The sequence below is a fragment of the Globicephala melas genome, chromosome 3, assembly GCF_963455315.2.
Source record: "Globicephala melas chromosome 3, mGloMel1.2, whole genome shotgun sequence".
In the NCBI taxonomy this organism is placed as follows: Eukaryota; Metazoa; Chordata; class Mammalia; order Artiodactyla; family Delphinidae; genus Globicephala; species Globicephala melas.
The window spans coordinates 9,233,937-9,252,908 of NC_083316.1; the positions used below are offsets into that span (position 1 = coordinate 9,233,937).

General features: G+C 39.2%; 1 protein-coding gene across 9 annotated transcripts in view; it reads right to left on the reverse strand.

Annotated features, from left to right (window-relative positions):
• CTNND2 (catenin delta 2) overlaps nt 1–18,972 on the reverse strand; it is a 930,830-nt gene that overhangs the window by 166,216 nt on the left and 745,642 nt on the right. For all 9 annotated transcript variants that reach the window (XM_060295662.1, XM_060295656.1, XM_060295659.1 and 6 more), the window contains one exon: nt 17,518–17,701. In XM_060295662.1, the coding sequence (XP_060151645.1) occupies nt 17,518–17,701 (184 nt within the window). The remainder of the gene's footprint in view (nt 1–17,517; nt 17,702–18,972) is intronic.

Here is an 18,972-nt window from a genome sequence, read left to right on the forward strand (position 1 = left end):
CTGCAAGCTGAGGACAGAGGCCTCTGAGAACCAGCCCTGCCAACATCCTAATCTTAGACTTCTAAGCTCTAGAACTGTGATACAATAAATTTCTGTGGTTTAAGCCACCCCACCTGTGGTGCCATGTTACGACAGCCCAAGCAAAGTGATAAGGGTACAAACCACCATCTCCTTCTGATTAGGTAAGAGGAAGTGAGTTAGAGGCATTGGGGTGCAACATGGAAACTGGAGCCCCCGTCACTGATGGAGCTGCAGAGATGGGCAAACCAACCACCTTCTCTGATGGACCCCTAAGACCCCCTACTCATTCTGTCCCCCTGAATTCTGTTCCCTTCCTTCAAAGAGGACCTTTATTATTGAGTCATGACTCAAGAAAACCATCCACTTTGCCTCCGTAATAGATACACTGATCAGGACGTGGAGAACTGCTCAGGTGGGGAGCACCCTCTGCTTTGGGAGCACCCTCTGCTTTGGGAGCAGGTGTGGGAAGATGGAGTGTGGATGGGGTGAGTGATGTCGTGTCTGCGCATAGCATCCATGTAGACTAGGTCCTCCTCTTTTCAGGGCCTGGGTAAGAGTACTCAATGCAGCGGCAACACAAGATTGGGATAAATCCAGAACTTATTCTACGAGACTTAAAAATACTTTAAAAAACAGATTCTTTTTTATGCATTAGATGCATAAATGTTATGCATTAACATCTAATGTTATGCATTAGATGCATAACATTGGCAACCAACTGAACTTAACATAAAAATAATAATAATTCTTCTTTCCTGCGTCTAACGCAAGAGTAAACCAGATAAAATAAATTTCCTAGGAGCTTTCTAGGGAGAGTGTGATTATCACTAGTATGACTTCGTGATGGGGTTTTCTCAAGGTCACTCTAGAATTAGTGGCACCACGGGACCAAGCGCTCATCCGTTATATGGGTTAAAATGACTAATTGAGGGTCTGAGTTTAATTATACTCATAAGCAAAGGCACAGTGCAGCCCTTTTGACGGCCTTAATAACATTCTCTGTACACAAAGAGAGATGGAAAAAATTAGGGTTGTATATTGTTGTCCTTCCAGACAAGATGCTGAAGTGGGACCAGAATAATAAAAATAAAGAAATGACTGGGCGGCACCAGGAAATGAGCTGTGGATGTTAGTTAGCAATGTCAGCCTTATGTAAATTATTTCCGCTGGAGATGAAGTCCTACGTGCTCACGACGAAATGTAACACAGACAGACGGTAATGCCGATCCAATCCGAATTGCCATTTTGAGCTGGCAGATTTTTAAAAAGTGAAAAAGGATACTCAGCAAGGCTTTACCCATAGTTCACGCTGAAATGATAATAATGGCCAGGAAGGGATCTTTAGGATATTGATTTATGACATATTATCATTAAAAAATATATATTTATTTATTTATTTTTGGCTATGTTGGGTCTTTGTTGCAGTGCGCGGGCTTCTCATTGCCATGGCTTCTCTTGTTGCAGAGCACGGGCTCTAGGTGCGCAGGCTTCAGTAGTTGTGGCACGTGGGCTCAGCAGTTGTGGCTTGTGGGCTCTAGAGCGCAGGCTCAGTAGTTGTGGTGCATGGGCTTAGTTGCTCCACGGCACGTGGGATCTTCCCGGACCAGGGATCGAACACCTGTCCCCTGCACTGGCAGGCGGATTCTTAACCACTGCACCACCAGGGAAGTCCCTGATTTGTGATATTTTAAATGGAAAAACACAGTCACCCCTCATACTAAATCCAGAGAGCATTCATTCTGTACACAGCTGCTGGAGCCGACTTCCTTAAATGAGACTTAAGTCATGTCACGTGCTCTGCACGAGACCCGAGAATGACTGCTGGCTGTCCATGGTACCCAACAAGTTCACAGTCAACAAGTCCTCTTAGCTTTCAGAAGCAAGTTCAAAGTCAGGAGGGAAAAGGAGCCTGGCTCATAAATGGGCAGAAAACATAAGCCTCGGATCCACACGTGGGGAGATGCTTCTTTCACAGCCGCTCACCAAAGAGGTTGGATTTGAACTTCTCTGGCGCAAGCAGCCTCACCTGGGCTTGCAGAGCCAATCCTGCCCCAGGGGGTGAGCTGCCTTGAACGTGAGCTATGGAGGGGAATGGCCTTGGCTTAGGGAAAAATGGCTTTCTATCTGGATCTGTTTTTATCTGTTCAGGGTGTGGGCACTGTTTGGGGACAGGCAGCTTCTCTGAGTTATTCACGCCTTTATTTCCCTGTGCTATGTCCTCCGGTGGCTGCTCTGCTTGGCAGACTCCACTGGGTTCCTTACTAGGGTGACCTTATCAGGCTCCTGGAGCTGCCGGAACAAAGTGCCACGGTCTGGTGGCCTAAACGACAGAATGTTATTCTTGCATAGTTCTGGAGATTAGAAGTCCAAAACCAAGGTGTCGGCAGGGCTGTGATCTCTCTGAAGGCTCTGGAGAAGAACTCTTTACCTCCTCCTAGCTTCCCGTGGTTGTCGGCAGCCCTTGTCATTCCCTGGCTTACAGCTGCATCACTCCAGTCTCTGCCTCTGTCTTCACACGGATTTCCTCTCTGTGTGTCTCTGTGTGTATGTCCTCTTCTTATAAAGATACCATGCTTTAGGGCTTTGCTGGTGGCACAGTGGTTAAGAATCCACCTGCCAATGCAGGGGACATGGGTTCGAGCCCTGGTCTGGGAAGATCCCACATGCTGCGGAGCAACTAAGCCTGTGCATCACAACTACTGAGCCTGCTCTCTAGAGCCAGCAAGCCACAACTACTGAGCTCGTGACCTAGAGCCCGTGCTCCGCAACAATAGAAGCCACCACAACAAGAAGCCCATGCACCACAACGAAGAGTAGCCCCTGCTCTCCACAACTAGAGAAAGCCTGCAGCAACCCAAGACCCAACGCCAGAAATAAATAAATAAATATAGTTATTTAAAAAAAAATAAAGATAACACACTTTAGATTTAGGGTCTACCCTAATTCAGTGTGATCTCATTTCTTAAAAAAAAAATTTATTGTATAGTTGATTTACAATGTTGTGTTAATTTCTGCTGTATAGCTAAGTGATTCAATTGTACACATACACATTCTTTTTCATATTCTTTTCCATTATGGTTTATCACAATCTATTGAATATAGTTTCCTGTGCTCTACAGTAGGACCCTGTTGTTTATCCATTCTATATACAATAGTTTGCACCTGCTAATCCCAAACTCCCACTCCATCCCTCTCCCACACCCCCTCCCCCTTGGCAACCACAAGTCTGTTCTCTGTGTCTGTGAGTCTGTTTCTCTTTCGTAGATATGTTCATTCGTGTCGTATTTTAGATTGCACATATGAGTTATATCATATAGTATTTGCAGTATGACCTTACCTTAACTAATTATATCTGCAAAGACCCTATTTCCAAACAGGGTCACATTCTGAGGTTCTTGGTTGACACAGATTTTGGGGGACACTTACCCAACCTACTGCAGTGACCTCAACCAAAATGAGCTTGTCCATAGGCTGAGTCAGTGTGACCTTCACTAGTGAACCTTCAGTGTGCGGTTGGTCAACACACATTTTGGCTGAAGGTGATAATTATTCCAGCCAAAGTTTACTGGAAGGTATTTGACTACACACTGTGCAGTGAAACAATCACAGGTACACAACTGAATCAATTTCAAGGTCTAAATCACCTGATTAAGGCCATAGAAAAGTGGTTTCCCTGGAGCCATCCTTAAGCATAAAAAAGAAAAAAACTAGCACAATAACTTCATGCATAATTAAGTCCTAGGCTGATCTAACATTTTCCCAAATTTATTTTAGGACATATTTATATTTTTTTATTAAAAATTAAAGTAATTGAGCAGAATTGGAACAAAAGACAAAATTAGAAAAGGGGGACAAATGAGGTGTGTGTACTGGGGACAGGGTGGGAGAGGGTGAGGCTGGGAGGAAGTGTGCAGAGATGAGGCCCACCCCCTGCCCAGCACCCCCAGCTCCAAATGCCACCAGCCCCACATGCCATCACCTCCCAGAATCCCATAATCTAGCTGTGATCACTCTTACCAACTTGTTCCTCCAACAAAATTTAAGAGATCTGCTTTTCCATTTCTATCCTCTTTTCTCAGTGATGGATAGGTATTTCAGGAACAAACAGGTCAACTTTTGAAAAATTTCATTTCCTACCCCCAAAATCAATTTTAAATGGAAAAGGACTAAGGGCTTTACCTTTTCATTTTATATTTTATATGTGCTTAAATTTTTGCTATATCAACGTGATATGCCATCTTCCTATGAAGATTCACCATGCCTTTTTAGAAAAGGCAAAGCCCATAAAAGGAAATGAAATTGAGTTATTTCTAGTGAGGTGGATGGACCTAGAGTCTGTCATACAGAATGAAGTAAGTCAGAAGGAGAAAAACAAATATCATATGCTAACACATATATATGGAATATTAAAAAAAAAAAAAGGTTCTGAAGAACCTAGGGGCAGGACAGGAATAAAGATGCAGACATAGAGAATGGACTTGAGGACACGGGGAGGGGGAAGGGTAAGCTGGGACGAAGTGGGAGAGTGGCATGGACATATATACACTACCAAATGTAAAATAGATAGCTAGTGGGAAGCAGCTGCACAGCACAGGGAGATCAACTCGGTGCTTTGTGACCACCTAGAGGGATGGGGTAGGGAGAGTGGGAGGGAGATGCAAGAGGGAAGAGACATGGGGATATATGTATACGTATAGCTGATTCACTTTGTTATAAAGCAGAAACTAACACACCATTGTAAAGCAATTATACTCCAATAAAGATGTTAAAAAAAAAAAAAGAAAGAAAGAAAAGGCAAAGCCAAGAGCCTCTTATCTTTAGAATGTTCCCGGTTAGTATGTCCTGTGCTTGAGGCTGGTGGGGTGGGCACCACCATCGATATTGGTACAACACGTACTGCCAAAGAGAAGGCTCAAGAAACTGGACAGTCTTTTAAGATATTTTAATTTGTCTAAAGATTGGACAATGTTAGTGTTCTAGATTTTAGCTTACTAAGGCATAGACCTTTTTTCCAACTTAAATTTCACTCTGATAAGCTTTTGAATATTTAAGAGTGGTACCATTTGCATTTATAATCTTTTTTTTTCTTTCTGAAAAATAAAAAGGTGTACTCCTTCAGAATAGTAATTGCTTACATGCCTAACCTCAGCTTCCCGCCCTGAAATGACTTAAACAAGTTTGAATACTGCTAGGAACAAAAATTGAGAATAATGTTCTCCGATAATGATCTGATCAATTTACTTTTACCTACCATATGCTCCTACTGGAGTTATAAGGTACACTAGGTTAGGAAATACTATCCTTGGAAAAGAGTTTTATTTTCTTTTACATTTCATTTTGTTTATATATTCTTGAAACTGTAGCTATAGAAACAAGCCAAAAATATTAACTCATTTTATGTCATCAGTAAAAGGATGGAGGTATCTAAGGACTGGAAAAATAATGTCAACTCTACTATCTAGAACATGCCTTAAAATTTAGTCTTAAAAGAAAAAGACACTCATCATTCTAATTGTCAAAATTAAGATTTAAGATGGAGATGGAGAGAAGGGACTTAGGTAGGGCTTTGTGACTAACTCTGTCTGGGTTCCCTGCCATCCATACTTTGGGTCTTAGAGGAGGAGAAGGGAAAGTAAGAAATAAGGGGGAGGGAGAAGACAGATGACAATTAAAGGCAAAAGGGATGTTGGCTAAGTGGATGTCACTTGGTAAATGTTGAGAAGCAAATTAAAAGAACCAGCATGCTGTCCATTCATTGGTCGTGTGTTTGTTTGTGTTGCTCTAGCACAGATCTGCAATCTCATCTCACATAACATTATATTTCCCCTCAGTGTGGTATAGTGGGGATGGTCTGGATCAGGAGTCAGGATGTGGGTGAAAATACTGGCTTCACGACTTGCTACACATGAACTTTTGAACTTATAATAAATACGAGAATGAATGATGTATTCAAAGCAGAACTTCCTGGTCCTTGGAAGTCAGGAATTTTATGAATAAAAATTCTCATTTTAATTTTACATAAAAATCGTGTCTCTAGTCACAGTGTGTAAAATGATTGAATGAATATCTACTATGTTGCCAGGTCATAACTTGCAATGACTGAATGAACAAACTGCCCCCCCCATACACTCAAACAAAACACAGGCACACAGACACACAGACACACACACACACACACACACACACACACACACACACAGCTCCCATCTTCAATTTCTCTGCATTTCTTAAGAAAGGAGACTTCCTATTCCAACTCAATATCAGAGATAACATCACCTGAGGACAGATACTGAATCCAACTTAACTGACATCTCACATATTAAATATATTAAATAGTGACCTCATGCTATCTTGCTTATTATACTTTTTTTTTTACAAAAAGTATTGTTTGACAATGAATGGTAATGAGAAAAATACAATCTCAAAACAAGTTTATAAAATGTATGATTATGTCAAGGACTAAATTATATTTAACTCCCAACAGAGGCTTTGGAGAATTTCTATAACTGAAGTATATAAAAGGAAATAATTTAAAAGAATTTTTGACAACAGAATGGTCCTTGACAATAATGCCTTAGTTTTCAAGATGGTTCCCTAATAAAGAAGATCTAAAAAAGGAAGAGAAGTTCAGTAGTAAGAAATATTTTGTACACAGTTTACTTTCTTACAGTTACTAATTTTCTTTGCCTTGACCCAGTGGAATACCTATAAATCACACCAAGGGAACTGAATTGTTTTCTGGTTGTGACAACTCACTTGGTTTATACCAAAGTAGTCACATTTCACTTCCAGAGTTTTTTAAGAATTCCTTAAACACACACACACGGCACACTTTGTAGAACAAATGCAAGTTATTGTTTTCTTTTACCAGATAAACAAGGTCCTAAATCACGTGCTTATGTTTTAGCCTGATTTCATGGAATATGATAGTGATGGTCATGACACATTGGAAAAGACTTATAACATGCAACTGAGGCATTTTTATAAAATTTAGGTAACTTTCAAGAGTAACAAGAGTGTTCAGTTGGGGAATTAAGGATAAAGGAGCAGCAGCTACTCAGGGAAGGATTTTTTTTTGTGGCAATGGGAGAAGTACAAGAGAGCAAATCCAACTCCAAGAAAATATTGAAGTCTCTCCTGTGTCGTGTTTGGCAAGTTCCCAAATAGAGGCAATTTTTGGACTCAGGGCCCACTGCCTGAAATCCTGGCTGAGTCCCTAGAAGGAAAAAGACCCTGTAACATATCTATGTGGCTGACAGGGTCTTGGTGCTCAGGCCTGCTGTCAGGCCTGAGCCTCTGAGGTGGGAGAGCCAAGTTCAGGACACTGGACCACCAGAGACTTCCTGGCATGAAATATCAGTTGGTGACAGCTCTCCCAGAGATCTCCGTCTCAACACTAAGACCCAGCCCCACCCAATGCACAGCAAGCCCCAGTGCTGGATGCCCCATGACAAACAATTAGGAAGATAGGAACAAAACACCACCCATTAGCAGAGAGGCTGTCTAAAATCATACTGAGTTCACAGACACCTCAAAACACACCATCAGACGTGGCCCTGCCCACCAGAAAGACAAGATCCAGCCCCACCCAGCAGAACACAGGCTCCAGTCCCCGCAACCAGGAAGCCTGCAAAAGCCACTGAACGAACCTCACCCACTGAAGGCAGACACCAAAATCAATGGGAACTATGAACCTGCAGCCTGCAAAAAGGAGATCCCAAACAAAGTAAGGTAAATAAAATGAGAAGACAGAGAAATATGCAGCAGATGAAGGAGCAAGGTAAAACCCCACCAGACCAAACAAAGGAACAGGAAATAGGCAGTCTACCTGAAAAAGAATTCAGAGTAATGATAGTAAGATGATCCAAAATCTTGGAAATAGAATGGAGAAAATACAGGAAACATTTAACAAGGACCTAGAAGAGCTAAAGAACAAACAAACAATGATGAAAAACACAGTAAATGAAATTAAAAATTCTCTAGAAGGAATCAATAGCAGAGTAACTGAGGCAGAAGAACGGATAAGTGACCTGGAAGATAAAATAGTGGAAATAACTACTGCAGAGCAGAATAAAGAAAAAAGAATGAAAAGAATTCAGGACAGTCTCAGAGACTACTGGGACAACATTAAATGCACCAACATTCGAATTATAGGGGTCCCAGAAGAAGAAGAGAAAAAGAAAGGGTCTGAGAAAATATTTGAAGAGATTATACTTGAAAACATCCATAACATGGGAAAGGAAATAGTTAATCAAGTCCAGGAAGCACAGAGAGTCCCATACAGGATAAATCCAAGGACAAACAAACCAAGACACATATTAATCAAACGATCAAAGTTAAATACAAAGAAAAAATATTAAAAGCAGCAAGGGAAAAGCAACAAATAACATAGAAGGGAATCCCCATAAGGTTAACAGCTGATCTTTCAGCAGAAACTCTACAAGCCAGAATGGAGTGGCAGGACATATTTAAAGTGATGAAAGGGAAAAACCTACAACCAAGATTACTCTACCCAGCAAGGATATCATTTAGATTCAACAGAGACATTAAAAGCTTTACAGACAAGCAAAAGTTAAGAGAATTCCGCACCCCCAAACCAGCTTTAAAACAAATGCTAAAGGAACTTCTCTAGGCAGGAAACACAAGAGAAGGAAGAGACCTACAAAAACAAACCCAAAAGAATTAAGAAAAAGGTGAAAGGAACATACATATTGATAATTACATTAAATGTAAATGGATTAAACACTCCAACCAAAAGACACAGACTGGCTGAATGGATACAAAAACAAGACCCATTATGACAGACATTAGACAGTATATATGCTGTCTATAATAGACCCATTTCAGACCTAGGGACACGTACAGACTGAAAGTGGGGGGATGGATAAAAATATTCCATGCAAATGGAAATCAAAAGAAAGTTGGAGTAGCAATACTCATATCAGACAAAACAGACTTTAAAGACTATTTCAAGAGACAAAGAAGGACACTACATAATGATCAAGGGATCAATCCAAGAAGAAGATATAACAATTGTAAATATTTATTTACCCAACATAGGAGCACTTCAATACATATGGCAAATGCTAACAGCCATAAAAGGGAAATCGAGAGTAACACAATCATAGTAGGGGACTTTAACACCCCACTTTCACCAATGGACAGATCATCCAAAATGAAAATAAATCAGGAAACACAACCTTTAAATGATACATTAAACAAGATGGACTTGATTGATATTTATAGATATTCCATCAAGAAAACAACAGAATACACATTCTTCTCAAGTGCTCATGGAACATTCTCCAGGATAGATCATATCTCGGGTCACAAATCAAGCCTTGGTAAATTTAAGAAAATTGAAATCATATCAAGTTTCTTTCCTGACCACATGCCATGAGACTAGATCTCAGTTACAGGAAAAAATCTGGGAAAAAAAATAAACACAAGGATGCTAAACAAGACACTACTTAATAACCAATAGATCACTGAAGAAATCAAAGAGGGAATCAAAAAATACCTGAAAACAAATGACAATGAAAACACGACGACTCAAAACATATGGGATGCAGCAAAAGCAGTTCTAAGAGGGAAGTTTATAGCAATACAATCCTACTTCAAGAAACAAGAAACATCTCAAATAAGCAACCCAGGCTTACACCTAAAGCAATTAGAGAAAGAAGAACAATAAAAGCCCAAAGTTAGCAGAAGGAAAGAAATCATAAAGATCAGATGAGAAATAAGTGAAAAAGAAATGAAAGAAACAATAACAAAGATTAATAAAACTAAAAGCTGGTTCTTTGAGAAGATAAACAAAATTGATAAACCATTAGCCAGACTCATCAAGAAAAAAATGGAGAAGACTCAGATCAACAGAATTAGAAATGAAAAAGGAGAAGTAGCAACTGACACTGCCGAAATACAAAGGATCAAGAGAGATTACTACAATCATCTATATGCCAACAAAATGGACAACCTGGAAGAAATGGACAAATTCTTAGAAAAGCACAATCTTCCGAGACTGAGCCAGGAAGAAATAGAAAATATAAACAGACCAATCATAAGCAATGAAACTGAAACTGTGATTAAAAATCTTCCAACAATCAAAAGCCCAGGACCAGATGGCTTCACAGGCAAATGGTATCAAACATTTAGAGAAGACCTAACACCTATCTTTCTCAAACGCTTCCCAAATATAGCAGAGGGAGGAACATTCCCAAACTCATTCTACAAGGCCACCATCACCCTGATACCAAAACCAGACAAAGATGTTACAAAAAAAGAAAACTACAGGCCAATATCACTGATGAACATAGATGCAAAAATCCACAACAGAATACTAGCAAACAGAATCCAGCAGCACATTAAAAGGATCATACACCATGATCAAGTGGGATTTGCCCCAGGAATGCAAGGATCTTCAATGTACGCAAATCAATCAATGTGATACACCATATTAACAAACTGGAGAAAAACCATATGATCATCTCAATAGATGCAGAAAAAGCTTTCCACAAAATTCTACACCCATTTATGATAAAAACCCTCCAGAAAGTAGGCATAGAGGGAACCAACCTCAACATAATAAAGGCCATATGTGACAAACCCACAGCCAACATCGTTCTCAATGGTGAAACTGAAACCATTTTCTCTAAGATCAGGAAGAAGACAAGGTTGCCCAGACTCATTGCTATTATTCAACATAGTTTTGGAAGTTTTAGCCACGGCTATCAGAGAAGAAAAAGAAATGAAAGGAGTACACATCAGAAAAGAAGAAGTAAAACTGTCACTGTTTGCAGATGACATGATACTATACATAGAGAATCCTAAAGATGCTACCAGAAAACTACTAGGACTAATCAATGAATTTGGTAAAGTAGCAGGATACAAAATTAATGCTCAGGAATCGCTTGCATTCCTATACACTAATGACAAAAATCTGAAAGAGAAATCAAGGAAACACTCCCATTTACCATTGCAGCAAAAAGAATAAAATACCTAGGAATAAACCTACCTAAGGAGACAAAAGACCTATATGCAGAACTATAAGACACTGATGAAAGAAATTAAAGATGATACAAGCAGATGGAGAGTAATACCATATTCTTGGATTGGAAAAATCAACATTGTGAAAATGACTATACTACCCAAAGCAATCTACAGATTCAGTGCAATCCCTATAAAACTACCAATGGCATTTTTCACAGAATTAGAACAAAAATTTTCACGATTTGTATGGAAACAGAAAAGACCCCGAATAGCCAAAGCAATCTTGAGAAAGAAAAACGGAGCTGGAGGAATCAGGCTCCCTGACTTCAGACTATATTACAAAGCTACAGTAATCAAGACAGTATGGTACTGGCACAAAAACAGAAATATAGGTCAGTGGAACAGGATAGAAAGCCCAGAGATAAACTCACACACATGTGATCACCTTATCTTTGATAAAGGAGGCAAGAATATACAATGGAGAATAGCCAGTCTCATCAATAAGTGGTGCTGGGAAAACTGCACAGCTACATGTAAAAGAATGAAACTAGAACAGTCCCTAACACCAAACACAAAAATAAACTCAAAATGGATCAAAGACCTAAATGTAAGGCCAGACACTATAAAACTCTTAGAGGAAAAAATAGGCAAAACACTCTATGACATAAATCACAGCAAGATCCTTTTTGACCCACCTCCTAGAGAAATGGAAATAAATACGAAACTAAACAAATAGGACCTAATGAAACTGAAAAGCTTTTTCACAGCAAAGGAAGCCATAAACAAGATGAAAGGACAACCCTTATAATGGGAGAAAATATTTGCAAACGAAGCAATGGACAAAGGATTAATCTCCAAAATATACAAGCAGCCCATTTAGCTCAATACCAAAAAAGCAAACGACCCAATCCAAAAATGGGCAGAAGACCTAAATAGACATTTCTCTGAAGAAGATATACAGATTGCCAACAAACACATGAAAGGATGCTCAACATCACTAATCATTAGAGAAACGTAAATCAAAACTACAGTAAGGTATCACCTCACACCAGTAAGAATGGCCATCATCAAAAAATCTACAAACAATAAATGCTGGAGAGGGTGGGGAGAAAAGGGAACCCTCTTCCACTGTTGGTGGGAACATAAATTGATACAGTCACTATGGAGAACAATATGGAGGTTCCTTAAAAAACGAAAAATAGAACTACCATACGACCCAGCAATCCCACTACTGGGCATATACCCTGAGAAAACCATAATTCAAAAAGAGACATGTACCACAATGTTCACTGCAGCACTATTTACAATAGCCAGGACATGGAAGCAACCTAAGTGTCCATCAACAGATGAATGGATAAAGAAGAGGAGGCACATATATACAATGGAGTATTACTCAGCCACAAAAAGAAAGGAAATTTAACTATTTGTAGTTAGATGGATGGACCTAGAGTCTGTCATACAGAGTGAAGTAAGTCAGAAAGAGAAAAATAAATACCGTATGCTAACCCATATATATGGAATCTAAGAAAAAAAGAAAAAATGGTTCTGATGAACGTAGGGGCAGGACAGGAATAAAGACACAGACCTACTAGAGAATGGACTTGAGGACACAGGGAGTGGGAAGGGGAAGCATGGACAAAGTGAGAGAGTAGCATTGACATATATACACTACCAAATATAAAATAGATAGCTAGTGGGAAGCAGCTGCATAGCATAGGGAGATCAGCTCGGTGTTTTGTGACCACCTAGTGGGGTGGGATAGGGAGGGTGGGAGGGAGACTCAAGAGGGAGGCGATATGGGGATACATTTATACTTATAGATGATTAATTTTGTCATACAGTAGAAACTAACACAACACTTTAAGCAATTATACTCCAATAAAGATGTTAAAAAAAAAGAGTAGAAAGATATGTAGACATTGGGAGGAAATGTATAAAAATGCTAACGATGGTTATCTCTGGGGGGTGAGATTATGGGTGACTGTTAATTATTAGTTTATGCTTGCATGTATTTCTAGTAGTCAGCAATAAACATGTATTGCTTATAAAATTTGAAAAAAAAACAATAAATGTCTTTAAAAGTGAAAAAAAAGAGTAAAGCTATAAATTAATGTACCAGATCAAGGTATGCAAATATTACACAAACCCGCTATATCATCTTCTTGTACAAAATCACTGTATCATTTTTCATATAAATATATATATATATTTAATACATAAAAATGACCAGAAGAACAAGTGCTGTGAGTTTATTTTCTGCTTTCAGAAGCACCAAAGACATGGACATATATACACTACCAAACGTAAAATAGATAGCTAGTGGGAAGCAGCCGCATAGCACAGGGAGATCAGCTAGGTGCTTTGTGACCACCTAGAGGGGTGGGATAGGGAGGGTGGGAGGGAGGGAGACGCAAGAGGGAAGAGATATGGGAACATATGTATAACTGATTCACTTTGTTATAAAGCAGAAACTAACACACCATTGTAAAGCAATTATACTCCAATAAAGACGTAACAAAATAAAATAAAATAAATTAAAAAATTAAAAAAAAAAGAAGCACCAAAGAACCAAATTATTTCTAAATATTGTGATAGAAAAAAACTGTTCCCTGCAAAAGTATAAGCCCAGATCTGATTTATAAATTGAGATGATCTGGTTATTAATTTACATTTTAAAGACTATATTGAAATCATTTCTGCAGTTCCAGGAGGACTTTTGCTGAGTCTACTGCATTATCCATAATTTAGCATAGTTACGTGTGTTTGAAATCCTCTTGTTTTTGGGGATTTGATTTATTAAACCTCAGTTACATACAAATAATGGCATGTGCCATAAAACTCCTCTAACGTTTGATAAGATAACAGAGCTGCCATTTTAATAAGAATAGTATGACTAAAAAGAAGAAAAACATTCCAAGATAAAAAGCAGAACTACAACAGCTATGGAGAGAGTTCTCATAGCCACAAATCAGTGGTGGTTAAATTAATCGAATGGAACAAAATATTGATATTTACAGTTGTCTACAGGAGGTCCCTTAGAAATGAAGCCTTCAGGGCAGCCCATCAATTCACAGCTCTGCTCTTAATGTCACCTCTCCCCTCCCTACCCGCTTCTACTCCGTCCTGTAAAATTGCTCCCAGACATAGCTGACCATTGTGTTCTCTTGGTCAAAGCTTCGCCATAGCTCTCTGTTCCTCACAGACTCAAGTCTATTCTTCTTAGCTCTGCTTTGAACGCCCTTTATCACCTGGAATGAAACAACTAAACAAGCTGCACTTCCTAAAGTCTGCTAGGTTTGTAGACTGCCTGCAGATGCTGGAGTTAGTTCTTCCACGTCAGTGTCAGGGTGTTCCTGCTGTTCCTCTGGCCTCGAGCATCTCCCAAAGCATTGACTGGTGATGCCCTTTCTCTGCTTGACCCCAGTCTCACCTGGTTCTTGAAATGTTTTGTGACCACACTCACTGAGTTACCACTCCCTTCCCAGGTTTTCCTTCTATACTATCCTAATCTTAGCTTTATATTATACTAAGATATAACACTAGGACTCATTGTATGGGTACCACCGTCTTCCACTAGAGGAGGAGTTTCTGAAGGGCAGAAGAGGTTGCCATGTTTATTTCAGCCTCCCTGGCCCTTCCCTGGCACACAGCAGGCACTTAGCAAATGCTCATGGATCAAACTGCTGAAAAGCAGGAACAGCATACATAGTAATTTCTTTACGGTAAATAAAGATCTAGGTTTTGTTGAAAAAATTAAGAATGTAACTACAACCTCACATACTAATATGTAGAATCTTCCATCATGATATAAATATTTACGACTGTTTTGGTGTGTTTCCAACTTGGTTCTAAGTAAATGGTAATAGTAGAAATTTCTTGAAATCTTTTATCTGCTGAGTCTTTATTTGATAAGTTCATTTTGGCCCCTTCCCAAGGCTATTTTCTTCCTCTTAGTCCAACCTTTTCATTAATGTAGACTGATTCATAAACACATTTAAATAAGAGAGAAAAAATTATATTTCTTTTTGTGAGAAGGGAAGTGTAACCGAGCAGGACACTGTAAGGTCTTCCCGGAATAGACTCTCACCCATGTCGTCCACCTGCCTGTTGTCTGTAGAAAAACTTTAGCCAAAGAATACATTGAATCAGAGAAGTGAGAAAAAATGCAAAAAGAAAGGAAAACAGGCAAGCAAGACAAAATAATAATACTTTAGCCATTAAACAAAGTCAAGTACCTTTAGTTCTTCCCCAAGGACTATAGATGATATTCTGAGCCATGTCCTTTGAGCTGTTTTGCAGATACTGAAACGCCCACCAGGTGGGAGAAGTTAACTGTACGCTGCCCACAAAGCACATAGACCCCAGACCAGTTGGAACCAGAAAGTTGATGATGCTAACTCCCAGTTACCTCACCACCAACCAATCAGAGGAATGTCCATGAGCTGATCACACCCCGCTTATTGAACACTATAAGACCCCTCACTGCCCCCTCCCGTGTGGGACACACTGTCTTGAGGGCAGTAGCCCGCTGTGGTCCCCTTGGCCTGGCAAAGCAATAAAGCTATTTCTTTCTACCTCACCCAAAACTCTGTCTCTGAGTTTCTATTTGGCACCAGTGAACAAAGGCCAAGTTTTGGCAACAGAAGGAGTTTAAAGAATTAAGAGGGAAGTGAAATATTCATATTTTGATAGATCTTGCTTTGTCATTCACATGATAAACTCTGAAAAGTGGGAAAACCCTAAACCTGGTTTCAACTGGACTAAAAAAAAACAATTAGGCTACATGAAACACTTTCTAAATCAGATGTCCTCCTTTTTGCTTTCTGTGATGTGGTCAATCCTGGCTGGCAGCAGAAGCAGCATCGCTCAAGCCTCTGTGTGTGTGAACTTGGCCAGATGACCTACAAAGGGGACCGGTGAACTGACACTAGTCTGGTTTCTTCATCTGACTTTCCATCAAATGAAGCTGAATGCTCATGTATCAGTATCCTTCATCCTTATGTCAAACATCCTGAATATATAATTATGTTACTATATTATTCAGAGAGAATTTTAGCTGATGGAACTTAGCAGATCTTTACAGACTATATGTATACAATTGATTGAGGCACTTCCTTCCACAATCTTCATTAGGAACAATGACACTCTTTACAAGTCAAGGATGTTAAGAAAGGAAAATTACTTGTAACAGCTGCATATAACTGAAATAGAAAAATCAGGTAAGAAGGGTCAGGAGTGCTTATAGTTTTAGCTTTGGAAGAGTTATATTTCTGCTGGTGGGGCAGGAGGTTTCTGAAAGATAATAGAATTTAAGAGGTTATAAGATGGACGTCTCAAAAGTGGGGTTTAGAAAACTGTAAACTTGACTTATGGAGGAGCCTATCCAGAGAAATCATGCCAAAAGATCATTATTTCATGACCTTGAGGAAAAGCAAAATTGTCAGAGGGTTTCCTATTCCTGCCCATGAATGCACACTGATATTTATGGAGACCAACTCTCTTTATCTCCCTTTATGCACGCCCCCTTCACACAAACACACACACCCCTCTCAAGACTGCAGGCTGAGAGCACTGTTGTAAATATACATGAGATCGTTATTATTAACGTCACCAAGGTGATTCTGTTCCTTCTCCAGGAGAGACTGGTTCTTATACCTAGAAACTGATCAACTGTAAGAGAAATGGCAGCTTTGAGGCAGCCACGCTGAAGCAATTCTGTACATTTTACTTTTGAAATAGAGATTGTTTGACGAGGTATTTTAAATCACACCCATCCTATCATTCAGTTTAACTGGCAGAGATTTCCCACTTTGGTACAACGTACAACATCCTTGGGAACACAGTTTCTAGAGTCGAGAAGAAGTATGCATTGATTATTACATTCTTTTCTGAGAGCAAAAACTAAACAAAACATCTAAAACATCTCAAGAGATTTCCGGGTGATGAGTTTTGTAAGAAGGCATTGGGAGATAATTAGAACACATTTGCTACTTTTATTATTTTAAAAAGACATTTCACACCACAGTCCTTATTAAAGAGCTATTTTCAAGAAACACAGGCTCTTGCAGTCACACTGAAAATTTTTTAAAAATAAAAATAGCTACTGGAGACAGTCAACTAGATCTCTATGTATTTGTCATAGACTCTTCTTCTAACCAATTGGTCTGCCTGGTTATTCAAGATGCATAATATATCACAGCAGGGAAATGACTGTTAACTATTGTTTTCAATCAAAGAAAACTATTTTTGGTTGGAATGAAAATGTTTATTTCTTTGCCTAAGGCCTAAGAAAACATGTTAAATAAGTCAAATACTGGGGTAGGTAGAGGACAGTGGAAGATGCATATGCATCTTCAGTACCTCGTTAGAAATGATCTTCACCAGCTTCTTGCACTGTTGCCGTATCAGTATTCCAAAACACTCTGATCCTTAGCAAAACAGCAATTAAAGTTACAGAAACAAAAAGCACCCGTTGACAGAGGGAGGTAGCAACAACACGGGACTCACCTTAGGCATCCAGTGGCATTTCGCAGCACCTGTGAGGAATGCAGCTGTATTTTCCGATCGTCCTGAAGAGGTGAATTTTCCCAGCCTGAGTGGGGGATGATCACGGCATTGGTCAACACGGCCAGGGTGTCCTGTATGATTGGCATTTTGAGTGCATCGCAAGATGAAAGGTTCCAAAGGACTCCTGCAAGATACACACAAACAGAGCTTTTGGACGGCCACTGTTTTCCCCAGTTAAAAGCACAGGCAGGAGAGACAAAGATGGTGTAAGCACGTGTGCTAGGGCGTGCCCTTCATTTTAGACCATCTGTGTGAAGCCATTACAAACGTGCTGTGAAAATCTGACAAGTACGCAGAGGAACTGTAACATGATTATCTTGGTTCCATCGTGGAGAGTAACTGAGGTTGAGAGCGCTGATGGAATTGAGGATACCAACCAGGCTTCCATCCACAATTAGTACAATGGACCCAAGTACCCAAATTCTAACCAAGACCAAAGAGCTGTGAAAGTTATCTGAAATGGGCTATTAAGACATCTGAAATAGACTAGTGAGACATCTTTGTTTTATCCAGGACCTCAATATGCACCTGTGGTCTGTTTGATTCACTTAGTTTCCATATAGAACCAGCCATCACTGTACAGGACCTTTCAAGAATCGAGTATCAGGTCTGATGATAACAAGCCCAACACGAAATGTAAATTTAGTGTCACTTGTGACCGTTCTGTAAGCTTTTCTCTGAAAACGATGTTCATGGAGGGCCTACAGATTGTTAACAACAAAGAAAGCAGGAGAAAGGGGAGGGCGTGTCAACAATAGACAAAGAGACTTTAAAGTGGAATTAACTTTAGAAAAGGTCTTAAGAATTACATACACATTATAATATCATTTGAAGATGCTTTTAAAATAGTTACTTTTTGTTGTTCAAAATTGTACACCTAAAGGTAAAAAAAACTACAGCAAAGAATAATATTCTCTTTTCGTATGAAAGAAAGACTGCATTTTCCTCAAGACTAACCTAAATAGACACCATCACTTCAGATACTGAGAATAAAATATCATAGTCATCTTTAGAAACACAACTTCCACTTTACTTGTTTAATAAGCTTTCAATAGATTTTAAAATGACGTTGTGTTTCATTTACCATGTTATGAATAAACAGAACTCACTTATTTCTGAAATTTGTTTTATTAGTTTCTTGCATTGCACATGTTGAACTATCCAAAGGCATTAATAACACTAACCTGAAAGTTAATGATATTGGCTTGTTAATAACTAAAATAACAGTTTTAAATCAGTTCTATAAAAAATGTGACTTTAGAGACAAACTTTTCCACTGGTCTTTCAAAAGAACATTTGCTGGGAATTTTATTTAGGTAAATGCAAAGGAAATAATATGGTTTTGGTGCTGAGAATGTATAAATCAGTCCTTCAGTACAGAGGATTGGACTGAGG